This window comes from Engraulis encrasicolus, chromosome 13 (assembly GCF_034702125.1).
Source record: "Engraulis encrasicolus isolate BLACKSEA-1 chromosome 13, IST_EnEncr_1.0, whole genome shotgun sequence".
Lineage (NCBI taxonomy): Eukaryota > Metazoa > Chordata > Actinopteri > Clupeiformes > Engraulidae > Engraulis > Engraulis encrasicolus.
Window position 1 is genome coordinate 26,501,328 of NC_085869.1, and position 26,883 is coordinate 26,528,210.

The 26,883-nt window shown below is 42.8% G+C and overlaps 2 protein-coding genes across 5 annotated transcripts in view; one reads left to right on the forward strand and one right to left on the reverse strand.

Annotated features, from left to right (window-relative positions):
* Window positions 1-4,706: 4,706 nt before the first annotated feature.
* dcaf17 (ddb1 and cul4 associated factor 17) lies at window positions 4,707-18,277 on the reverse strand. 3 transcript variants are annotated; one of them, XM_063213565.1, is made up of 15 exons: window positions 18,075-18,277; window positions 17,508-17,740; window positions 17,296-17,399; window positions 16,325-16,415; window positions 15,985-16,121; window positions 14,978-15,044; window positions 14,553-14,648; window positions 14,217-14,324; window positions 12,729-12,834; window positions 12,224-12,363; window positions 8,685-8,794; window positions 7,845-7,932; window positions 7,326-7,409; window positions 6,539-6,691; window positions 4,707-4,940 (listed from the first exon to the last, which is right to left on the reverse strand). In XM_063213565.1, exons 2-15 carry the CDS (start codon window positions 17,676-17,678, stop codon window positions 4,794-4,796), a joined length of 1,602 nt encoding a protein of 533 aa, XP_063069635.1. In that variant the 5' UTR covers window positions 17,679-17,740; window positions 18,075-18,277; the 3' UTR covers window positions 4,707-4,793. The 3 variants fall into 3 exon arrangements, with proteins under 3 accessions (XP_063069635.1, XP_063069634.1, XP_063069636.1); XM_063213564.1 differs by lacking the exon at window positions 18,075-18,277 and having other exon boundaries at window positions 17,508-17,828; XM_063213566.1 differs by lacking the exons at window positions 4,707-4,940; window positions 18,075-18,277 and having other exon boundaries at window positions 6,597-6,691; window positions 7,841-7,932; window positions 17,508-17,828.
* Window positions 17,666-26,883, forward strand: part of mettl8 (methyltransferase 8, methylcytidine) — a 26,164-nt gene continuing 16,946 nt past the window's right edge. The window contains exons 1-6 of one of the 2 annotated variants that reach the window (XM_063213570.1): window positions 17,666-17,764; window positions 20,381-20,598; window positions 21,183-21,274; window positions 21,644-21,801; window positions 22,834-23,046; window positions 24,342-24,391. In XM_063213570.1, coding sequence (XP_063069640.1) covers window positions 20,408-20,598; window positions 21,183-21,274; window positions 21,644-21,801; window positions 22,834-23,046; window positions 24,342-24,391 — 704 coding nt within the window. In that variant the 5' untranslated portion in view covers window positions 17,666-17,764; window positions 20,381-20,407. Of the gene's footprint in view, window positions 17,841-20,380; window positions 20,599-21,182; window positions 21,275-21,643; window positions 21,802-22,833; window positions 23,047-24,341; window positions 24,392-26,883 lie in introns of both variants that reach the window. The other variant, XM_063213569.1, reaches the window with a different exon arrangement.

The following is a 26,883-nucleotide window of genomic DNA, read 5'->3' on the forward strand; positions in this document are numbered from 1 at the left end:
CATGGACTTGGTAGATGTTATTCTTAGTAATTACTATTACTAAAATATTCTTCCCTGTGTCAATTAAAAGTATCTGATGACTCAAAGTGTTTATGACATTTTTTTTGAAGAGAGGACATAGCTTATATGGGAGAGGTACCTGCGTTTGACCTAGTGGTACCTACTACCAACCAGAAGATTCTCATTCACTGTAGGCCTAGCCTATAGCCTACAAGCATTTACTGTTGGACAACAATAAAAATAGGAAGAAATCCTAATCGTGGCATAAATGAAATTTTAAAAGAAATATTGAAATGACACCACTTAAGGGTGATTTATGCCTCGAGACCAACTTCCCTGCGTCATGATGCAGTGAGCCGCGCAGTTAACGGAGTGAAGCCCCCCCCATCACGCAGGTACTCAGGGCCACTGTAGCAACCCAATCCAAAGAAGGTGGATCTAACAAGAAGCGACACTCAATACAACGTCCATTGCAACATTCGGCCCCATGATTTTCGGCCGCGGCCGCCATTCTGGAATGTCAGACAAATTACATTGGAATGCATTGGGAATGTGTACAGGATTTCTACATAATACGGTAAAACTACATCGATATAACTAATAATCGGAAATTCTTCAGTTATGAATGCTTATACCATCTTGTTGGCTGATATCTGATATCACACACTGCACAGAGAAGTCCAGAATTTCACTCATCAGCACAAACAGTGTGTGTGCCTGGCCGAATGCTGGCTGCTGTGGTTGATGCTACGGTCTTCTGTTATCAGCTTGGTCATCATCAGTTTAAAATGAATTGCATTACATCAGTCAACTCTATCCATTAGGCCACAGAAGTTCCCATTAGAGTCAGATGTGGAGGGACACTGTTGACATGCCTTGCATGAGTTTAACTATCCTAACATTTAATCTATGTTATTGTACAGCTTCCCTGAAGTGTGTGCGTGTGCGCGCACAGTCATAGGACACTGTAAATGTTTGTCAGATGTCCTTAATTAGCCCCCGTAATTACTGCTGACCAACAGCTGCAGTTAATTTGGCCACACACTGAACATTGACAACCGGATATCCTGTTTTGAGTTTCCGGATTTTGGGGAGTGACCATGCGCTCTGTGCCCTTAAGCTGTGCCCACGTACTACACCGCGGCCAATGCCCACGTACTACACCGCGGCCAATGCCCACGTACTACACCGCGGCCAATGCCCACGTACTACACCGCGACCAATGCCCACGTACTACACCGCGGCCAAAGCGTTTTCCATCCAGTGATGCTTCTAATCCAATCTACATTCTTTGGTCTTCACACACAAACCAAAGTGACTCTAAGAAGGCTGTCAGGATTCAGCTATTTTGAAGTGCAGCAGGTACTTCAAACTAGATTAGTTTTTACTTTTTGATAAAAATGGCTTCGGCTTTCTCAGAGGAGGACTTGTCCTGTTCGGTGTGTTATGAAATCTTCAAGGACCCTGTACTTCTGACATGCAGTCACAGCATCTGTAACGGCTACCTGAAGACATTTTGGGAGACTAGAACATCAACATCTGCAGAAGATTTTCTAAAGATCCTCCATAATGAATAGATTTTCATGAAATAAATCAACAAATTACTTTTGCCAAACCCCTTTGTGCAGAGCCTATGTTATAATCATATTGTCACCAGCATTGTAATGGCTATGTCTGAATCTGTTACTCAAGGCTCTCTGTAATGTCATATCAATACTGTTATGATGTAGTTGACTATTTTCAGCAAATAGTGTCCATATAATTTCTATTTGAGGGTGGTGCTGCCCTCCTGTGGACATTTGTTGGTATGGTTGAGAGACTGAGGTCAAATACTGAATATGCAGAATCAAGACTCACAAACAGGGTGAGGATCCCCCCATCTACACAAATGTGGCAAACATGCACTGTAAGGCTAACATACATGCCCCAACAACCAAGTTTAAGAATCAACATTTAGATGTGAGAGATCTGAATGGGAAGGCAGTATGGTGGCATGCCACCACTTAGGTTGTTAGTGTGTGCCATGTGCTGACTGATGACTGCCAATGAGTCTATCTCTTTGGTGGCAGCCGTTTTGTCCTAGTGGTTATAGAGTGTCTTTCAATCTAGGGGTTTTAGGTTCGAATCCCCCCCTGACCTCTGCCTACGTCTCCTTCCATGGCTGAAGTGCCCTTGAGCAAGGCATCTAACCCCACATTGCTCCAGGGACTGTAACTAATACCCTGAAAAATAATAACTGTAAGTCGCTTTGAATAAATGAAAGCGTCAGCTAAGTGCAATGTCATGTAATGTAATGTAATGGTGTTGCAGCCTTTAGCAGTAAAGAGGCCCCTAATGCAATGCATTCTGAGCGAGGACAGTTCTTTTCTTTATGCGTGTGATACTGCTTTTGAATCTAATGTACTTGATACTAATTTTTACCCATCTCCCCCTACACTAATCTTTGAGTCTACCATAAACCGGCTGTCTCACAATTGATGCGTTCTGGACCAACATACATGTATGTCGATCGACGTTGCAAAGTACATCAGTGAGAACTTGTCGTCGCCAGGTGGGTGGTATTACACACAGCCCATTTAAAGCAAACCTCAAATTTGCACGAGACGATGAGCTCGCACCAGTTTGATCTACATAGCACACCACCAGGTGTAGGGGGACAGGTGAGGAGGAGGAGTTGAAGTGGAGTGCAGAGCAAAGTTTTGTAGGGGTGTGGGACAACGCCTCTACTACACACACGTCAGTGAATGTTTGGCCAACCAGTTCAAGGGTGCGTGACCTCGGAGGCGGTATGCACACCCTTGCAACCAGAGCCATACAGTGAACAGAGTCAGGCGATCTCCGCTGTGTCCTAAGGCCGACTTCCTCATTAGCAAAATTAGCTGTTTTAGCTTCTCAGTACTGCTCAGCGTTGCGAATGTTAGTTCCTAGTAGTGGGCGTAGCACACAGCAAATGCAATGCGATGCAATGCAGGGAATATGACAAGACTTGCTGTTCGTAGTAATAACTTCAGATTAACATCACAGGTGCTAAAAGTGTTGTGATTATCACCACCGAGACAGTTGATAGTTTACATATTTGTGGTGATTACCCCGCAGTATAGTTCGTTAGTCCTTATTTTTGGCTGTTAATGTGGTGGTTCTATGTTGAGTCTATGGGAAGACAGCTGCTTTAGGCACTCCCTTATCTCGCTGAAAGGCGGGGCTGCAATTTAATTCCTGGTCCTCCAATCGCGTAACTCTGTTCACTGTATGGCTCTGCTTGCAACAAGCATCAACAGGGATGATAAGCGACTGCAAGAGTTGCCAGGTCTGTCTGCAGTCGCACTGATCCCGCGATAGTTTGAGATCATGTGACATGTTTCGTCATTGTCGCAACATGACTGAAATTTGGCAAGTCGGACATGATTTGTTTTGCCTTTATTTTGACAGGACAGCGGAGGAGAGACAGGGAAGATTCAACAAATGACCCGGGTCGTAATCGAACCTGGGTCGCCTGTTAGGCCACGGCAGGGCCCAGTCGGACAAGATTTCTAACCATCATGCAACATTTTCATCCAGAATGCATTGGTGTCTTTATGCACATGCAGGCTGTAGCAAAGGGGAGTAGAGTTGCCCAGCTGGGACTTGAACCCAGACCTTCTAGGGTAGTAAACCGGGGCTCTGACCGCTACACCAAAGAGCCAGACTCGTTGGCGAGACAGTCAGAACACACCCACAACCCTAGTGATGGTCACTCCATCACACAGGCGATGTACAAAACCGAATGCACCAACAGTAGTGACCTCTAATCTTACTGTCATTAAATACTCCTTGCTGTGTGCATGTGACTGCCTTTCAGCAAACCTAACCAATCAGAAACCATTTACCTTCATCAGACCTCGTACCAGACAGCCCTACCTGACTGATATGTGAGTGAATCAATGCAACACTTTGCTGCTTAGGTGACCATTTGGAATTCTGTAAATAATTATTTTGACTACTAAACAGTGGTGTTTTTTAGCATTTTAGATAGACAGTATAGACATTCTTCTCTCAGTGTTCATATAGAGATAATAGAGAAGATTCTGAGAGTTCAAAGTTCAGTTTCAGTTAATCTCTGTAGCGGTAAAAAGGGACGCAGAAGTTGTACAACAGCCTTGAAAATACCCTTGGAGGAAAATAAATCCGATCACGACTAGTAAAGGGTGGCAATTGAATTCAGCAAATCCTCCGTCCCAAGCAAGATCCTCTTTCACGTAGAAAAGTCATTGTATGACAAACGCTATCGAAAAGAATCTAACAGACAAGGCTGAGACAAACAACGCAAGAACCAGCTTGAAGTTCTGCATCGGTAACATCGCTCCCCAAACATTGACTGGTGGAAACGGTGCTTACGGTAAGATGGGATGGCTTAGCACAGGGATTTCAAGAGGTTAAGGAAGGGGCTGGGTCATTCTTCCCTAGTTGTTTTTGTATGTGTCTGTGTGTCGTGTTGGGACGATCGGGACCTTTCTTCACCACTTGCCACATCCAACATTAGTGAAAGCAATGGCTGTCAAATTTGCACGAGACGCTGAGCTCGCACCAGTCTGATCTAAATAGCACACCACCAGGTGTAGGGGAACAGGTGGGGAGGAGGAGTTGAAGTGGGGTGCAGTGCACCCAAGTAGCGTCCTTACTAGAAAGCCTCAATGGTGCATGCGTTCAGTGATCATCACACGTGCCTATACATGGAGAACACAACTTTTTTTATTATAAAAAATTGTATGAAACATATATCTTTGAAAAATTCATTATTGACACACATTTGGTCATCAGCGTGTTTTTTCTTCAGCGCCATCGTCATCACTTCCCATCCTCCTGGGTGTCATCTTGTAAACACGACAACAAAATAAACTGTTGTTTCTTTGTTGAATGTGGACAATAGTGTCTCTGTCCAGGATGATTTCATGGGGAAATGTCTAGCAAAAAGACAAAAAATATAAAGATAGAAAAGATGAAAATGTTACCGGCAAATAAACCACGGTATGCATTGCTATGTGGAGAAAAAAACATGATTTTGGTGTCGTTTTCTGTGCATTAATAAACCAAAAATAACCACCACAACATGTGTCATTTCTATTCTGTCTAACTGTCCTCTCATCACAGTGGCAAATAGGCTATGACATGGCCTTGGAATAAAAAAGACTGACCGGGCCAGGGGAAAAAGGATTGATCAATGTGCTGCTAAACTTAGACATACTACTAGCTAGATGGATGTCAAACTCAGGCCCGGGGGCCAAATTTGGCCCGCGGAGCCATATTATTCGGCCCGCGAGATCATTTCAAATGTGTATTACAGTTGGCGCACATACACCATTAATCTGTATATAGAGTAACACAACTTGAACATGAAATTTGCTGTATCACAGGATGTGCAGCAGGCCCGTCACTAGGTTTGAGAGACAGGGGGGGCTTAGCCCCAGAGGAAGAAACCGAAATTTTTTCAGCTCACCTGCTAAGGTTTTTTCTAAGAATTCATTGTTTTAAGAGCAAAGAAACCCTGCACACTGTCCATTCCACCAACAAACTTTAATACATTGTTTCCGGTCATCCGACCTTCTATATGTTGTATTAAAGTTTGTTGGTGGAATGGACAGTGTGCAGGATTTCTTTACACTTGAATGACAACCCCACTGGGATAATATCCTACGCACCTGCCCACCTACAGAGGTGTGCAAAAGCGTCTTCTTGAACAATTATTTTAAGAGCACCATACCCATTTTTAAACACTAGTTACAGTGATTTTTTTTTTTAATTCACATTTTAATGAGCATTACTTATATGTAAGCTAAACAAAACATTTCAAAATGTTTCAACTGATGAATATTATGTATGGAAGTTAAAATGATTAGATAAAAATGCAGAGGGCATAATTTACACAAGGACTAGGAACTTTAAGGAGTTACTAACTGCGTCTCCAGGAGGAGCAGTGGTCAGGAAGTGATTCATTCAAACAGGTTCCTTACTTGGAAAACTATGCATCCTCGGCAGATATTAGGTCATTTTTACTCCATTAGTAGCTTTTTTAATCAGTTCATGTGTGTTTTCAAACTGTTAAGACCAATATTAAAGCTCTACTATAATTTCAAGACAATGTCAAATGGATTTATTACACGGGTATTGTGAGTGAAAATTGGCACTTTGGGTCTGAAGATTTCATCCGAGTAAGTAATTACACTTTTTTCGAGGTGTTAGTCACAAAGCACAATCCTCTACCGTCTAACGACGGCCCTGATGTGCAGACACATTTGAACAGACAAATATGATGGGAAAGAGTGTATGTGAAATTTAACTATGAATATGAAGTGCATGCATGCCCAATTTTGGTCAATTTTTGAAAATAATTGTTGAGTTCGGCCCGCGACTTCGTTCCAGGTTTTGATTTTGACCCTCAATCAATTTGACTTTGACACCCCTGAGCTAGACCATAGGTCCGCCCAGATTTGCAAGCTCGGAGCTGTGCGAAACTCAAACTGCACTGGTCTGACAAGAACCAGGAGGCTAGCTATAAACTTACTTCATCAAGTGGTTCTAGAAGCGGAATCCTCTTGAGTAGTGCCCCCGTGTTGTTGTCATGGAGACAGACAGAAGCGCCCCCGGCCTCTTCTCTGTGCGAGACCACCACCTGAAGCAGGTCTAGCTCATCTTCGTATTCCACAGAACGAAACGTCTGTTGATGAAAGCGAGAACTTAAAGGAACAGTTTTAAAGGAACAGCAACTTTTTTGATTTTCACATATTTGCAGTATTCCCAAGCATTATTCATGAATGTGCATATCATTTTCTTCTCAGTGTTTTCAGTACTCAGATTTATTGGATCAGAATTATTAGCATAGCTTAGCATAATCACTGGAAGTAAATGGGCAGCATTAGCATTAGTGGCTTGAAGCTAATGCTGCCCATTTACTTCCAGTGATTATGCTAAGCTATGCTAATAATTATGATCCAATAAATCTCAGTTCTGAAAACACTGAGGCCAAAAAAGGGTGGACTGTTCCTTTAACAGACACAAGACAACCACCTGACAGATCCACACAGACACATCACAAACTAAAAAAAAGATGTCAGCCTTTTAAATTGCAGTTCTTAGTTCTACCATAGGTCTACTCTTTTCTTACTCTGCATCTTGCCTAGTTAGCTTGCATAATTATTTATTCAGTCTACATTGTGCAGAGATGGCATACACTGTGAATACACACCAGTTGTATTACGCAGACAGACAGACAGACAGACAGACAGACAGACAGACAGACAGACAGACAGACAGACAGACAGACACACACACACACACACACACACACACACCTCATTCTCAGGGTCGTCATCTAGCTGATAAACTCTCCTCTTCACAGTGCGACCAGAAGAGGTTACTGTGACCTTGGAGGCAGCCTGTAACACACACACACGCACACGCACACACAGTTAATAAAAAACAAATGTCATTTTAAAAATAGACACGTCGGTGGAGACACAGAAACAAACATGTGTCTTGAGGTTTCCATGCCAGGAGGTGTAAACACCAGATGAATATGGCTAGTTTTCATTGTGCCCTGTCTGACTTCACAGGGAATGGCTCTAACCAGACGTTAGTACGCAGACCTGCAATGGTACAGCACACACCAAAACAACACTTACACCAGCCACAAGCTGCACAACAGCATTTATATACAAATAATAATATCCTTTACACACACGCGCACACACACACACACACACACACACACACACACACACACACACACACACACACACACACACACACACACACACACACACACACACACACACACACACACACACACACACACACACACACACACCTACATTTTGGCCTCTCTGTGCACTGATGGAGAAGTCCTTAATGATTTCAGACTGGTTGCCACCTCCCCATTCAGTCATGATTTTCAGAACACTGGCAAAGCAAATAAACAAACACAAACAAAGCCACCAGTCAATAAAGAATAAACATTTCTTACATACTTTATAGCAAACTCAAACTACTGTACTGTATAGTTTCTCTCTGTTTAACCTTGACTCTGACCTGGGAATGGGAATGGTGCAAAGATGACATTAACCCTTTGAGGAGAACCATCACTAATACTGTGTGTTTAGAATTTTGGTTGTCATTATGATGTCACAAACCCTCTGCAGGATTTTTAACACCGAGTTCTATGGCCGGCCGCACATTGGCTCCGATAGCACCGTGGAGCACTTTCGCTTCCGACAGAATTCGGACCCCCAAACCCAATTTCACACGAACATAGCATTGACAGTCAATGGGCGGTGCCGACAAAATAGAACTTTTTCTCTAATCGTCTCTAATCGCTATCCGACATCCGCGAATGTCCGCGGACATTGGCGCCAGTGTGCGGGGATCTTTTGAAAACAATGGAGTCGAACTTTTGCGGAGCAGTGCTCAGCACTTTGTCGTAGCCGGTGTGCGGAAGCCCTATGGGAGTTTAGAATGCTCGGGTAAAATTCTAAGACTGGGAAAATATCTATACCCTCCTCAAAGGGTTAATATTATGTAAACATACTGTGCTATGTGTTGCATAGGGAAGAAACATGAAACATTTCAACACAACCACGGCCTACATGTAACCACTTGATGCCTTGTATAGAGAAGCATTCAGAGATAAATGCCAACTGCTTGTCCGCACTTACTTGATGGTGTTTGGGGCGTGCTGGATGATTCTGGAGGAGTTGTCGGGATGAAAGTAGATGGAGTCCGACTCTACTGAGCAGCAGTCAATGTCCTGAACGCCGTTTTTAGCCTGAGCAAGACACCACAACAACAACAAAAAACTTACTTTGCAAAGTTTTAAAAGTACACTGAAAATTGCTGTAGTGAGCAGCAGCAGGACTTTTAAAGGGACACTGTGCAGGAAATGGTCAAAAAAGGTACTATGCTGCTCATTGAAACTGGGTTGGCTATTGCCAAATTTGATATTTACATGAAAGTTTACTGAGTAATAAAAAATCATTTTCTAGTATGGTCCAAGTAGAGTCATTTTTGCAGTTAAAAATGGCTATTTTTGGAAATTCAAAATGGCGGAGCATGGAGAAGATCCCCCTTTTCATATATGAAAAGTGCTATTTTTCCAGTCGTAGTGAATACTTAGACTTCGATGGTGGTGGTAAGTATTCATGAAAAAGTTAACATTAGTGAATGGGCAGCATGAATTCTGGAAATAAACAACTAAAAATCTCACACAGTGTCCCTTTAAGTATGTCAGTACATGTCCTGAAAGCTGCAAACACGCCACATCAGTGCAATCAACAGGTGTTTAAATAAGTTTTTAACAACACTGGAAACTGATTTCTGATTTCAGAAGAAATTCTCATTTGAAATACTAAAAACCTGTTTTGAAAAAACTGTATTAAATGAGGGTAGTAATAAAGGTATTACATAGATATTAAAATATATTACTCTCAAGGGAGATGAATAATGTGATGGAATTCTATTGTATTTTCAATAAGTGATGTGATTTAATGTATTTCGAGTTCGATGAAATGGAATTGAATGGAGACCCGTCCAGTCTCTAGTGCCTTACAGACAGGCAGACCGTTCCTAAATCACCACAAGTCAATCAACCCTACATCCACTATCTAAGCCAGTGGTTCTTAACCTGGGGTGCGGGCACCCCCTGGGGGTGCGCCAGAGATTTCAGGGGGAGCGCAGATTTTTTTAACATTATAATTAGGCCAAATCAAAACCAAATGAATGCATGTTTTGGTCCCCATGTAAAGTGATTAAGATATTGATTAATGCCTCAAGCAAGAATCATTGTAGTTAATCATTTAAATCAGTTTTTAGTGCGTGTAGATATTTGGTATGGGGGTGCCCGGCTTGTCTTGGGCACATGTAAGGGGGTGCGTCTAGAAAAAAAGGTTAAAAACCACCGATCTAAGCAATGGGCGGAGATAAGATTTAGATTCAGTGCAATGCGTTTGATGGTGACCTTTTCATACTGTAGTACAGTCAAATGCTGTAAGATCAGCACCAAAATAACTACAGCAACCAAAAATAAAAACAAGTAATACGATTACGGATCATGCATGCCTGCTTTAGTATATGATCATTGATTCATACTTCAAGATCATAGTCACACATTTGAACAAAATTAAAGAAAACTGTGCCAAGCTAACAGAGACCCAACATAGCACATCTCTTTGACGAGTTATGACAGTCACAATGTGGCCATGGCACAAAGTCACTCTGGGTTTAACATGACAAGCAGGCCCAAAGGCACATACTGTAGGTTGCCTTTCAAACTACCACCTCCTGTCCTTCCCTTTTGCTTGTAGCCCCTCCTCTGTGGAGAAAACAATTTAGTGCTAAGTTTCTAACAGAGCAACTTTTTTTTGTTGAGGGCAGGGTTTTTCCCCCACTCAAGATACAAGATACAAGATACAAGAGATATTTTATTTGTCATGTGTATATATATGAAACATATATATACAATGAAAAGCTTCCCTGCTCTGGGAGTCCCAAAAAAAAGATTTAAAAGAATGTTAAAAAGGAGAAGAAAAAAAAAAGTAGGAAAAAATATATATTTAAAAAGTTGAAAAAATGGCAGGTTGGAGAAAGGGGAGATGTGATGAGTGGATTTCTTCCTATGTTGGTGATTTTGTATTCAACAGCCTGATACATTGAGGGAAGAAGCTGTCCCTGAGTCGGCTGGTGTGAGCACGTAAGCACCTGTATCTCCGGGCAGATGGTAGAAGGGTGAAGTGTGTGTAGCTGGGGTGGTACGGATCAGCTATGATTCGTTTGGCCCTCCTCAGACACCGCTGGTTGTAAAGATCCTGGATGTTGGGTAGATCTGATTGGATTGTCCTTTGAGCAGATTTGATGTCTCGTTGGAGGTCTCTCCTATCTTGGGCAGTGGTGTTACCATACCAGGCTGTGAAATTACCAGTTAAAATGCTTTCTATTGTACAGCGATAGAAGTTGGCCAGTATCCTACTCTCCATTCCATATCTGTGGAGCCGTCTCAGAAAAAAACAGTCGCTGTCTAGCCGTCTTAGTGATGCAATTGATGTGATGAGACCAGCTGAGATCCTCCTTGATGTTGACTCCTAGGAATTTATAGCTCTTAACCCTCTCCACTGCAGTATCAGCGATGTAAATTGGCTGGTGTGGCTGGTGTTGTATCCTCCGGAAATCCACAATCAACTCCTTTGTTTTGCTGACATTCAGGAGTAGTTTGTTATCCACACACCAGGTTGACAATGCCGCCACCTCAGAGACATTGAATAAAACTTGTATAGTCAATGGCATCTTGCCTCGCATCACAAGGCCACAAGAAGAAGGGGAGGACAGGAGGTACTAGATTGAGTTGGACCCGTAGGTCCCCAGCTGAGCATCTCTTCAGCAGCCCTTCCTGTCAACCACACCTGCCAGCTCTGCCAGTGATACTGGCGTAATTGTGACCACTGTAGCCCACGACACACACACACACACATGACAGTCAGTCCTTCTCCAGGATGAGCACTGTATGTCTGTAATGCAGTGGTGTAGTCTACTTTTTTTTGAAGTGGGTATAATGTATATTCAAACATTTATTGAAGTGGGTATACTGTATATATTTATGCTATTCTAAATAATGGATCAATCAATTTTAAGTGGGTATCCTGAGGCCCCTAAAATTTAGAAGTGGGTATACTCCGTATACCTGCGTTCTACGTAGACTACACCACTGCTGTAATGGAAACCCTGTGACACCCACACACACACAACACATTGACATACAGTAAACTACTCCTGTCTACCAAAGCCTGGCGAAAGGTAGCAGTGGTGTGTTGTACTTGTGAAAGGTAGCAGTGGTGTGTTGTGCTTGTGAAAGGTGTGGTGTGGTGAAAAGTGGCGTCCAACTCAATCTAACCTCCTGTCCTCTCCTTTAGCTTGGGCTTCACTGAAGCCCCAATCTCTTTTTTTCCCACTGTCAGCCTTGGCACAACAAATATTGGGGACTCCCTCTCCCCCCATTCAACACCCCAGTTGCAAATGAGAAAATGATCATAGTGACCATGGTGTTTTTGCAAGATATTGCATGAAACTTTTATCGTCAATGACGTCTTCACGCTCAACACTAAGCCACAAGCCAAAAGGAGAGGACGGGATGTGAGGTATTGAGTTGTACCCGTGCCACATGGTGTGTTGTGCCTTGGCTGGGTGTATGTACTGTATGTATATTTACCAGTGTCCTGTCCTTTAGGGAGCAGACATGGTGTGCCCCCTTGAATCTCTTCCCACAGGGCGTGTAGACGAAGTGAAAAGGGTTCCCCCCAATCTGCATCCCCGCTTGGCTAGACACTTCAAACAGGACCGGAGGAGCCTCTGCACACACACGCACGCACGCACACACAAACACACACACACACACACCCACACACACACACACACACACGTGATGTACATACAGACACAGATGCACACAATTTCGTCGACTAGCCATAATTCATATGAACCTGTTTGTCCTGAGCTACCACTTATAATAAGAACACGTCACTGTTTTGTCGGTATGTTGTGTGTGTGTGTGTGTGTGTGTGTGTGTGTGTGTGTGTGTGTGTGTGTGTGTGTGTGTGTGTGTGTGTGTGTGTGTGTGTGTGTGTGTGTCTGTGTGTGTGTGTGTGTGTGTGTGTGTGTGTGTGTGTGTGTGTGTGTGTGTGTCTGTCTGTCTGTCTGCACATGTGCATGTGTACCTGTGATGTGAATGTTCGAGGGAATGCCAAATGGGTGTTCTCCTACGACCCCTTCTGATCCATTAATGTTACATGGCTCACCAAGAATCAAGTCCTGCTTCCTGAACTGCAAACAACAACAGACACAAACAGACAGACAGACAGACAGACAGACAGACAGAGAGACAGAAATTTCAATTCTTTGTATGACCAGCGCATGTAAAGAGATTGACAATAAAACTGACTTGACTTGACTTGAATGGACTTGAATGGAAAAAATAGGCTGCAAATAGCAGAGACAAGATCACAATATAGTAGTGTCAAAGATCACTCCTTACTGGTGCACTTGTGTCTTGACCTGATGGAGACTAGGGCTGTAACGATATTGTATCGAACCGAGAAATCGTGATACACAGTCACGATACTGTATGACGATACAAGGAGGCAGTATCGTGATACGCCCTTTTAACGATTTGATACCCATCAGCCCAGAAAACAACCACATGATATGAAGTGATGGTGCTTCCAAGCATTATCACTATTATATAGACATTTTTAAAAGTTATTATTATCCTCTTGTAACCTATTCTACCTATAAACTATCATAGGTTTTATTCATACATTTTATAACGTTGGCAAATGTGAAATCGTGGTGGTGTATCGAACCGTAGGTCATGAATCGTGATACAAACCGAATTGTGAGTTGAGTGTATCGTTACAGCCCTAATGGAGACCCAAAGGGTGTGAAAGATGTCTGTGATATAAAATCACTGGAGCACCAGCAGTGTGCAGGTAAAAACATTCAGTATCCCATCAAGACATTGGAAATGCTCAAGTTTCATTCGTTCTTAATCTTGGACATTTTTTGAAATACACTTAGCCAGACTGACTTGGCTGGTGAAATTTTGAGCTGTGTCACAGGATGGAAGAACGTAGCTAGGATGGAAGAACATAGACATCGTAGCCTTACAATAGTTTCTCCGGTTGGGAGCAGTTGACCACAAGCAGATCTCCATCTGGTCAGACCCTGTAGAGTAATGTTTCTCAAAGGGGGCGTTGGGGACGTAGATAACGGGTCTTCTATACACAGTTATGGTTGGCGAGCCCTTGGCGAGCATTGAGCAGGATACAGTTGAGAGGGGGCGGTGCCAAGTTGTCATTGGGAGCATGTTACATTCATGTTACATTCAGCTGACACTTTTGTCCAAAGCAACTTACAGTCTTTAATTTACAGGGTATTGGTAACAGCCCCTGGACCAGTGCCCATCTCCTTAACCACTAGGCCATGGCGTCAGCCCACTTAAATTGTTTTTATAGTAAGGGGGGCATTGGCAGGCTTATGATCAAGTCAAGGGGGCGTTAGGAGGTTTATGAGGAGGTCCACGGGGCGTTTATTGGGCGTTGTTGTTGTTGTTGTTGTTGTTGTTGTTGTTGTTGTTGTTGTTGTTGTTGGCGGTGTGTGTGTGTGTGTGTGTGTGTGTGTGTGTGTGTGTGTGTGTGTGTGGTTACCATTTGGAGGATGCGGTGGAAGCTGTAGAGCTTGACACTCATGTTGCGATGAGACACAGCCAGCACGCCCTGATTCAACACCACGTCCACTACTGTACTCCCAAACACCTGGACACACAGACACAGACACAGACACACACACACACACACACACACACACACACACACACACACACACACACACACACACACACACACACACACACACACACACACACACACAGGTTTAAATATATGATTCTCTGTTAGTTTATAGGTCAGTTAGGAAGCAGTAAAGACAGTTACCGTAATGTATTGGAAAAACAAATCTAGGGATGGCATGCTTTGTGCACATACTCGTTTATTGATCTCCATGACGCCAATGATCTTCAGAGGAAAGGCCTGGAACACTGCCAGATTCATCAGGTTATCCACCCAATAATCCACCCCAGCCTGACAACACACACATATACATATACATACACACACACACACGGAGAGAGAGAGAGAGAGAGAGAGAGAGAGAGAGAGAGAGAGGGGGGGGGGGGGGGGGGACATAAAAGACATAAAACGAGAACGCACAGATAGATTTCAATTCAGATGTCCAATGATTTTAGTTTGGGGCCAAACCAAAAGCGAGTCAATTTGCTGTGTAAAGCTTTAGAACGCTACTTAAATTTCACCTAAAACGTAACAGAAGGACCTCATTCTCACTTCATCTTATCCACGCAGTAGAGAAACACTGGTCTAATAGAGATGTCTGTCTGTAGACTTCAGCTTACCTCTCTGGGCTTCCATTGGGTGGACTTAGCGTAAAACGTTTCTTGTGCTGTATCCCATTCAAGGTACCTGTGAACAGACCGGGAAGATGTCGGCATTACAACATGTCCACGACTGGATCAGAATGTACAGTATGCACCTATTGTGTGTAGGCTACGTGGAGAAAAAGAAAATTGATCTCATTTGAATCATACTGTATGTACAATGTTGAAATAAGTACAAAGGGGTGGAGTAGCGCTCAGAACAATGTCCACAGACCTACGAAGTGCGCATACACTCCAAAAAGAGTGTAGTGGAAAGTGCGCACATCCAGCAAAAAAACATCAGCAGCAGGTGGCAAAAAAATAAAAAAATGTATACACTCCAAAAAGCCAATCGGTTTCCGAACAGACCGACCGGCATACTGGCACGTACAGTCACTTCAGGTGACCAGAATGTTCCGCATTTGTTTTGCATTTTGATCTGACCCCGGTTCCATTTTGATATCTAATCTTCCGTTCCATCCTGTCCTTTTGGCTTGTGGCCTCAGAATGCAAGGTGTCATTGACGATAGAAGTTTTATTCAATATCTTTCAAAAGCATGATTCTAGGGTCATTTTCTCATTTTCTATCAGCACGTTGAATGGGGTGGTAAAGGTCCCTCCAAAAGTTGTGCCAAGGTGGACATGGAGGCGGGGTGACAGTGAAGCATGAGGCTACAAGTACAAGGCGAGGACCGGAGTTTAGATAAGTAAGGGATAACGGTCGACGAGGTGACCGGTTATATGAAATTAATGGCGAGGCGGCGGCTCCGAACTTTGGCGACGCGCGCACGTGCGTGTGTGTGTGTATACTAACTACCCCTTCGTTGCATCTGCACTTGTTGTTCTGTTTATTTCCTGTGCACTTTGTATTTGCTAGTGATGTTGGCTATGATTATGTCCTTTTGAAAGTCGCTTTGGTTATAAAGCGTCTGCCAAATGCAATGCAATGTAATGTAATGTGATGTAATGTAATGTGTTGCGCTGACCTGTATTTGTGGCGTGAAGACAGATAGACCATCTGCAGCATCTGTCCAGTCTGTGGGCAGACGCGCTTGAGCCAGCTGCCAATCGTGATGGTGAGCAGACAGGGCTTCTGGTCCGAGGGGGAGGGTAACGAACTGCCCTAAAAAACACATAACACAATAACAGGATAATAGCAGTGTGTGTGTGTGTGTGTGTGTGTGTGTGTGTGTGTGTGTGTGTGTGTGTGTGTGTGTGTGTGTGTGTGTGTGTGTGTGTGTGTGTGTGTGTGAGCGTGGGGGAAAACAAGCAGTTTCAGTGGCGGACCTAGAGTTACCGACTCTGTCTATTCCGATATGGACTCACCAGTGGTGACTGCAGAAACAAGGCGTCATCAATCTTCCAAGCCAGCAAATGTCGGGGACTGTCATACAGGAGGCGGGGTATCGCCTGCTGGCTACAACACACAAATGACCAGTGCTGGGCAAGTTGCTCAAAAACTGTAATACATTACTGATTACATGTCACAGTCTTTTAAAAAAAATCCCTTACATCATAATATTACTCAATTTAAAATGTAAGGCATTACCCTAGTTTTGCATTACTTTAATTACTTTCGCCAAAACAACTGTAGGCCTAATTATGGATCTAGCGACTTTGTAAATCAAGCTCATGCATCATGACTTTTCATCTCCCGTCAAACAGATGTTTTGGCAGCATGCAGACTATAAACTACCAGGTTCAGGAACAGCTTCTTTCTGACCCACCACAGCAAACAACATTAAAATCCAGGAAACCCTATGGTATTAAACATCCCTTCCGAGGCCTCATACAGATCGGATTTTACTTAGCTATCAGCCTACACTTTCATGTGCTCCCATGTCTGAGAAGGTCGCGACCTCCAGAATGGCACACTGCAGTAGGGGTGTAAATCACAGCCTGCATGACATTACGATACGGTATCGATAAGGATTCGACTATTTTCAATACTTAAGATATCATACCATACCATGCGATTCGATTCAGTTCGATTTTTTCCAATTACTTTTCCACCTCTATTATGTTATGGAGCTAGGGCATTGGAAGTGGGCCAGTGATTTGATTATTTTCGATACTTAACACAATGCCCCACGATGTGATGCGATGCGATTAAATCGTCGACCATAGGATCGATGCATTTCGATTAATATTTACACCCCTACTGTGGAGGAAGATTTTGATGTGTTGAGATTTCAGTTAGTCTCTGTGTGTATTTCAATTAGTTACTGTACTGTTTGTGTAACACTGACTCATTGATGGCCACATTAAACAAAAAAAACAAAAAAAATGCTATTTACCTGGTATAACAACGCCTGTAATTATTGAAATACAGTCTTCCACATTCATAGGATATTTTGGACTTTGAATCGTTGCTCCACACTACCTCAAATGTTGTATCATCCTATGAAAGAAGGATAAAATAAGGATAAGAAACAGAACATTAACACACACACACACACACACACTGAAAAAGAGGGATTTGTCTACATCCAAATGGTTTAATAATTACATTTAGTAACATTTCTCGTAATAGAGTAAGGTTTCGTCGGTAGACACATCCAGCATCTTTAGTGTAGAAGCCCTTGGTCCTGTGGTCCAGATAGCGGCAGGCATTTTTGGGTGTAGAACGCACTTCTCTCGGTAGAGGGCACTGCTGAGAGGTGGCTTGTTTTGAACACATGGAGCAAGGGGCATGAGATTTCTCTGTGGCTAACTCACGCTGAACTGTAGTTCTAGCTTTCTCTGCAAAAGAGAAACAACAATCAAGTAAGTTGACAGATTCTCCAAAATGACTTGGATGGTTGTGCTGAAGGGAGGCTCTCGATTTCATACGAAGTTACAGGTGTGTTAGCGCAATGCTAATAACAGTTTGTAGATCATTCAGCAAGGTAAATAGTTAGCATCCTCTGTTATCCGTCTAGTGAGTCTAGTACATCAAATTGTCTCAATATCAAGTGTTTTTACTTGTGTCTCCCTATTATGTGTTATGCCGCCGTGGGCCATTCACCTTGTTACTCAAAGTAAGCAGAAACACTAAACAACTAGAAACAACACTAATGTACAGCTTCTCACTCACAACACTTGCTAGCTGCTGCTGACTGATTCAGTATTGTCAAAGAATGCAGTGCGATGTCGTTGGGGATGCCTGAGTCATATCGCCATGGTCTGTCATTGAAGACATTTAGAAGAAGCCTGCATTGTACGTGTCAATAATTCATTCTAGGACTGCTTGTCATTGATGATTCCCTAGGATCGCTCCGTGTTGCCGCTGCCGCCTCTGTGTTTTGATTTTTGGGTAGCATATGGAGGACTTAGATGATACGTCTCCGCCTAGTGGACTGGAGGAAAATGTTTTAATGTGGAGGAAAACAAACATCAGAAGAGTGGGGCTCTCTGTATTGTTGTATTGTAATCATGGGAACAAGCAAGCAACTAAATAATGTCATTCATTAATTCCAGTAATTCTCACTCCCACTCAGAGTTAATATAAGTTTTAATGACTTGAATATAACGCTGCAGCATTTGCTAGAGTAAATTATACAAACTGCATGTGTGTGTGTGTGTGTGTGTGCGCGCGCGTGTGTGAGTGTGTGCGTGTGTGTGTGCCGCACACTAAATGACAGTCGTCACAGACAAACGAATTGTATATTAATTAATATGAGATGCTGTTTACACATATAATATATTTATTTTACTGCATCAGTTTTGGTGTCTTGTTTACACGTGAACAATAGTGTTTTAGAGATCTCTTAAAGCTCGAATAGAAAATATCCTTTTTAGGGACCTAAAACGCACCTGTCACAATGCTGGGTTTTTTTTATCCACATGTTGTGTTTGTTTATGCGTGGTTGATGTGACGCCTTGTTTTTTAGTAACATTGGTTAAAAACCTACAAAACTGTTATTTTTCCTCTTAAAACAAATGTCAATGAAAAAAGATGTGGTACATTATGTTTCATATTAGTCTTAGATGAGAAGAAACATTTTTGTTAAGATTTATGTAAAGGTTTATATGTCAAATATCCTGCGGTGTGACTATAACATTCATGAAACCTGGAATGTATATAAATTAACCAACTACATTTTGAATAATGTATGAATCATTTGCCATGATTGCATAAATATTAACTTCATATTAAGATATGTGAATGTGGAAAAAAAAACTCAAGACAGTAATATTAACTACAAGTTCAATTTCGTAACACAAATTGCGTCCTGTGGGGTGACATGTATGTCAATGTTTGTGAACGGGCAGCTGCAAGGCCAACTACAAGGGTCTTAAAGACAGGCTCCTAACCAGTCAGTACCTTAATTATTGGAGAGTGGTGTGGAAGTTTAAGGTGACTATTCACCTCTTAATATGTCTACATATTGCAATGTTTCTGTCACACAATGCTTAGGTTCATTTTATGGTGTCTTGTGGTATGACTGCTCTTATAGAAGGAAAAAAAAGTTTTTTATAACTGAAAACACATATTAAAGATTAAACACAAAATCATTATCTAGTTAGCATGAGCTCAGAGGTCAGTCATGTATACAAAAGGATTAAAATGGCCACAATGCAGTGAATTCCCTGTGGTGTGACTTCATGTCTTGTGGTGTGACATGATGTTAGTCAATCCTTACTTGTTTCTCATGTATCACGCAAGGATATAAGGATACCAGGAGATTTATTTGTCACATTCACACAATTAGTACAAGTAATACAGTAAAACCATACAGTGAAATCACAGTTGTCTGCCTGTACAATGCATTGGCGTGTGTGGGTGGGGGTGGGGGTGCGGGTGGGTAGTAGTGTGTGTGTCGGGTGGGGGTTAAAGGGGCAATAGTAGAAAGAGCATGGGGGATATATTTGTGCAGAATATTAATAGTTTTATTGTATCTTACAGAAATGTCACACCGCAGGGCACATTTTCCCAAAAATGGCAAAAATTAGGCGAAATTCCACGGACCACTAAGAGCTTTATTTTGTACTATTTATTTCTAATTTTTTCCATAATTTTTTTCAGGAATTAGAAAAAACGCCCTTACACGTCAACCACCCTTATACATAAACACATAAAAATATCCTTGTTTGACCCATTGTGTCCTGGAGACACATATACGCTGCATTCAGGTTCTTGAGATTTGAGCTGCTTTATTAAAAATGTGGGTAAGTCAGAGCTGAATGAACACATTCTAGGGCTAAACGAGGGTCCTAGCTTTTAAATGCAAATCATTTCATGTTTGTACGTATGTGCTTCGGAGGCTGAGATATTTAGGATTTAATAGGCAGAGGGCACCCTTTCCCAAAAAGGGCTTAGGACAAAATGGGTTAAAATATCTGCATATGTGTTAACACTAAACAACATCTAAGTTACAGGTAGTATTTTCCTTCCCCCAGTGATCCCTTCCCCCAGTCCCCAGTAGGATGTGGCGAGGCTGGTGGTGGGGTCAGTGGTGGAGGCGTGTTCCTCTGCCCGCATGCCCCCCTGCCCCCGGAGTCTGCTACCAACGCCACCGTGCTCCCCATCGACCAATGAGCAGTGACGGAAGGCCACCCGTGCCTCTAGGGGGCAGAATACTCACCGACCCTGACCGTGTCTTCCAGCACAACATGTGGTAACTAATGCCAACAATACACAAATAAGTTGAGAAGGAAGATAGTAGAGTTGAGTCTGTACACTTGAAATCCTTTTGTTTGTTTTTTATTCCATGGCAGAACTATGTTTTTACCATTGAGCACAAAAAAGATTGTGCACACCCAGGGCATCTAGAGTGTGTATGTGAGGAACTAGTGCAGTGTTTCCCAACCTTTTTTGTCTCGCGTACCCCCTCAGACTCTAAGTTGTGCCATGAGTACCCCCTAATTCATGTTCTATATCGCTTTCTCTATCCCAGTGTCCATACATTTGTTATTGTAGTAACATTTTTCCAAGTACCCCCTGCAGTGTGCTCGCGTACCCCTAGTGGTACACTTACCCCTGGTTGGGAAACACTGAACTAGTGGTATGTGCCATCCTCTTGTCTCATCCTACCTGTGGTGTGTGTGTGCGTGCGTGCGTGCATGCTTGCGTGTGCGTGCCTGCCTGTCCGACTGTCTGTGCGTGCATGCATGCGTGTCTGACTGTCTATCTGTGTGTGTGTGTGTGTGTGTGCACGTATGTGCATGTGTGTGTGCGTGCGTGCGTGAGTGCGCGTTGTAGGGACCATGTCCAGTGGTCGGAGGAGGACACAGAGGAGGCCAGAAGGAAAGCTGAAGAGAACTCCTCAGAGAGGATACCCACAGAGGAGCAAGGTGTGTGTGTGTGCATGTGTGTATGTGGGTTTTACTGTTAGGTGTGCGCATCCTCTGGTGGTAGCCCCAGTGTCGTGATCAATATCATCAGTTATGTGCATTAGTTATTTACATTAGCTATTTATTTCCCATAGTCTTCCACTGGTACAGAATTTGAACTGGAACAGAATTTGATGCTCTTAGACCCCAACCCCAGCTCAATTTTTCTCGTGTAATTATAAGGTTATTGAACAGCAACAATGGCAGGTGTAAAGAGAAGAAAGGGGAAACAAAGATCCTTCACGAAACAGAAAGTGCTCACCTGTATACTGTACTGTAGTTTTACACTTTGCATTGGTACTTCTTCTACCATGTGTCGTCTGCCTCTAGTGAAGTACGAGCGGGACGCCAGTGTCTTCTGGGACGGCTTCTACCACATGCACCAGGCCAAGTTCTTCAAAGACCGCCGCTGGCTCTTCCAAGAGTTCCCCGAGCTGCTGCCCCCCACACAGAGCCATGATGATCACCCGGGGGACCCATGCAGACATGTAATACATTACATTACATTACACTACATTACATTACATTACATTACATTACTTCTTTTTCTTATTTTAAAACATTTATTTTTATTGTACTTTTATTTCTATTTTATTTTTGCATTTTAATTACTCTCCTATTGTTAATTCACTGAAGCTTTGTTATACTTTCCCTACTGTTATGTATTTGTTTTGATTGTAAAGTGTCCTTGGGTATTTTGAAAGGCGCTCAAAATAAAATGTATTATTATTACATTACATTGCATTACATTACGTTACATTATGTTACACTTAGCTGACGCTTTTATCCAAGGTGACGTACAGGTATTTACAGGGTATTGGTTACAGTCCCTGGAGCAATGGGCTAAAATGTATTGCTCAAGAGCACTTTGGCCATAGATTGAGGTGTAGGGAGAGGTAAGGGTGGGATTTAAACCTGCAACTTTCCCTAACAACTCGGCCATGATTGCCTGAATGTAGCTATCATCCTTCATCGATCATCCTTCTTGGTGGTATGCAGATGTTAAATTGTATACTGTGGCTCTTGATAAATCACAAAGACTTGCTGTCTCGGTCAAAGATGCAACAGTTACACGCGCACCAAGAATAATGTACACGTCACCCATAATGTTGTGTGCATTGCAAACTTGCATTCTTTGGTGCAATGTGCAATGAATTAAGATTGGCTGACAGGCTGGTCAACTTGAGTCATGAAACTAAACACTAAACACTAAAATAACAAGTTTCCATTATTTTGTCTAACCCCTGTATATACACACACACACACACACACACACACACACACACACACACACACACACACACACACACACACACACACACACACACACACACACACACACACAGTATATCCTGTACATTCCTGTAAAATATGTGGAAATTGAATTGATGTGTCCATAAGATATGAGAATGTATTGTGTGTAAGTGACATTTACATGAAAATGGTATTATATATATATATACTGCATCTAAATCATAAATATGGATATTACATTTCTGTTTGTATTTCATATTGAGAAGGATGAGGGGGGCCTCTGCTGCCCAGGAGATGAGCCTCATCATGGGCCAGGGCCTGTCAGATCAGCCCGAGACGCAGAGGAGGAGACGGAGATGGAGATGGAGGAGGCAGCGGAGGCCAGCAGGCAGGAGGAGGCCAGTGCAGGAGGAGGAGCAGGAGCAGGAGCAGAGAGCGGCGGCTTCCCTGGAGACCAGGCCTCTTTCAGGATATTAGAGGTGCTGTCACAACATGCTCTAAGCTTTTTTTTGTTTGTTTTTACCTCCGACAAAGAGGTTATGTGCTCGCCAGAGTTTGGTTTGTTTGTTTGTTTGTTTGTTTATGTTTTTTACACATTTCCTGAATGCTGAATGTTGGCCCTTGTAAAATATGTGATTTTCTTTTTTTTTTAAACGTGTAAAGCCTTTATTGGGCAGATCGGCAGTGGAACACAATTCATCCTATCCATTCATGGTTTCATTTAGTAACTACTCAAACTTGGGCAGTCATCAGCAGATAGTGTAGCAATATGGCATAGGGAAGAGAGGTGGTGTCAGGTGCATCCGAGACAAGAGGAACGGTAGTAAGGAGTACACACAGCAGCAGCACTCAGCAATGAGGGGGATTCAAGCCAGAGAGAAGCGGGCATGTACATCAATGTTAGAATTAGCTGCAAGTTGCAAGTCGTGAGAAAAGATGTGAATGTGATGCTTTTTTGCTGGAAATATGTTGACTTTCTGTTCTGGGACGATTAACAGCCAACGAGGAATGTAAAAGCATATTGCAATGCAATGTCATTGTAGCATCACTTTTCGAGACCATTTGACCTAAAGGTCAGTGAAATTATGTTGCCGCGAAGAGGTTGATTTAAGGGAAAGTGAAAGCCCAACTGGGAAACTCCATCTCCCATTGTCATTGTGAGACAGCACTCCATAGCACACAAGTGCACTCTGCACACAGCAAAGTTGCATTTATGCCTCACCCGTGCAAGATGGCAGCCCCCAATGACATCCGAAAGCGAGCAGTGTGGCGGGACGGTACCAGTAGTAGTCATGGAGGAGGATGGGGGAGAGCACTGGTCAATTACTCCTCCCACCAATATGGCGGGTCGTGAGTTGATCCTGTAACCTTTGAGCTACAAGTCTGACGCCCTAACCTTAGCCATGACTGGATTTGTGTGCGCAAGCAGCTGTAGACACCAAGGGCGTACTCTTGGCATCACATAATGCTGCCTGGTCAACGAGTGAAAAAGTACAGTAGAGTACAGCAACTTTATTGATCCCTGGGAGAAAATGAAGGTGTCAAGTAGCTTACATAAATAATACACATGGACATTTCAAGACACATATAAAACAGGTAAAAGGGAGGGAAAATACAAACGAGGCAATTGTGAAAAAACACAGCATTCTGTGAATTGAGGTAGACAAAAGTAGTGAAGAAAAGTGACGTGTTGAATGAATACTATGTTGCCTATTCTATTCTGCTGTGTGGTTAATAAAATGACCTGTGTGAAATGTGTGTCTGTCTTCTGCAGGTGGGGTGTGGGGCCGGCAATAGTGTGGTTCCCATCATCACTGCCATCAGGTGAGAACAGCACTGAAGTGCTAGTGAAGTGAACTAATGCACAGCACTGACTGGATTTTTTTAAATAATATATTTTTATGGGCTTTTTGGGCCTTTATTTCGATAGGACAGTGAAGGTGCGACAGGAAGTGAGTGTGGAGAGAGATGGGGTAGTGTTGGGAAATGACCCCATCCAGTCTCGAACCGGGGTCCCCATGGGCATACAAGCCCAAGTTTGGGGGGCTTAGTGTGCTGTGCCACAGCACCCCCCACTGACAGGATTAACACATTAAATGCGTTCATTTTAAACTAGCAGAACTGATGTGATACACACAATAACACATTCAATGCCACGCATGTAATTGTTCGTTTTTTGTTCCCATACGTAGAGGGCCAACCCGTTATAGTATTTTTTTTTTTCAGTTTTTTTCTTTCTAAATTTCAACTAGAAACTAGAAATTCTAATGCAAATTTTGTGTGATTTTGGTAACTCTATGAGGAGCAGACCTGACTTTTAACATCACTATTTGGATATTTCATGTCAACATTTTAACAACATTGACATGTTACGCACAATTAAAGGCGCTCATTTTAAACTAGTAGCACTGACGTGATACGTAAGGGTTAACGTTCGGCGAGAAGGTCGCTACCGTGGAATAGCAGTTGCCTGGTTAACACCAGACCTAATCACAAGTGAGATTAGGTCTGGGGAGTTGCCTATTGTAAATTCCGTATGGGGCCGGAATACTTGGCTATTATGACACACTGCCCTGCTCTCTGATTGGGCAGAGAAACTGTTAAGGTCGGAATGCTTGGCCATTATGACACAGATCCCATGATCTTGTACGTTATGAGTCATCCTCGCCATACTGTCTTTCAGATCGAAACGATTGTGTAGAACTAAAGGCAGTATGGGAGTTCCCAGGCTAGAATAGCAGCACGACAGAGAGAATCTTTAGACCCCGACGCGGAGCGGAGTGCTGCTATTCCACAAAGCGACCGACTCGCGACCGACTCGCCGAAAGTTAACCCGCTTATTATATGGATATACTTAAATGATTCACACATGGCGGGGACATTTCTTTAGGCCTATTTAATGTTAAGAGTGTTGCTGCGCAAAAAAAAACAGTGCCGTTGTGGAACACCGCTAGGCAAATGCTAGGTAGCCAGGACACAGGTGTTGTCTATCACAGCAGCTGATTAGAGTCTTGTTGAAAAGTCGCTTTAGCAGTGAAAAGTCTTGTTGCCATTGACAGCGGTCTGTTATAGACCAACCCGTCCGTTATCGAAAAATAACAGACGTGCGAACGTTGGGGAGCCCCGTTGAAATGAATGGAGCATTCGACCGATGACGTCACACCATATAATAAACACACTTAATGTGCTCATTCTGTGACGTTATACACACATAATCTCTACCAGCTGAGGCGTGCCAAAAAAAAAACAATTAGCACCAGTTTGATTGGCAGTATAGGGTCTGCTGCAGATGTTTCAGCCAAAATTCGAATGAATGTTAAATGTTCAAGTTATTTGGTTTCAGCCATGTAAAAGTTAGTTATCTTTTACCTGACATATTTTGACAGTGAAAAAAACTTGAACATTTCATCTAACCTCAACACATAATGAACGTCATACATGTATTATTCGAATGAACGTGTTAAAGTTTTTCCTCTATTCGGTGCGCACTGCAGATGCATCTTTTCTTTTCATTCTGTGAATTGACCTGAATAGCAGCACTACTGCTAAATGACAATGCCAGGGTGCTCACAGATGATGCATTATTGTCTGCCAGTCAATGTGGGAAAATGAACATGAGTCACTGTGGCGGAACAATTGCACACAGGGCCCCAGGGCAAAACAGTTAGAGGGCCCCATATGGCCTACCAAGGTCATAATAGGGGCCCCCACCACAGATACTACAAGAGTGTCCTGGGCCCAGGGGCAAATGCCCTGCTCGCCCTCCCTATACCTGCGCCCCTGATGAGTCACCTCAGTGTACAGTCAGACTCCTCTGCTTTTCATTACATTGGGCCCCTGTTCACTGGGAAACTACTGTTTATGGAAATGAACTGGTGAACAATACAGGGGTGAGTTTCTCAAAAGGGAAGCTGTTAGCCTGTTAGCAACTTCGGTAGTTGCCAATGGGAAAATGCATTGAAAACAGCAAAGTAGCTAATGTAGTTAGCAACTTTGGTTTTGAGAAATTCACCCCAGCATTCCTTAGGCCTACTTTATTAGATTAGATCAGTGATTCTCAAAGTGTGGTATTTGTAACATTATTACAAAGCCAAACATGTCTGAAGTCATATTTTTACCACAATAAGACAGGCTTGTAAATACGAATAAAAAAGTAAGTGATCTGCATAAAAATTAACAGTGTCGAAATAGTACCCGTCAACTGTGAATTCAGTTGAGAGGTGGTCCCTGAACATTTTTGGGGGGACAAAGTGGTCCTTCGTCTGAAAAAGTTCGAGAATCACTGGATTAGATGCACACGGCCCTAGCGTGGCCTA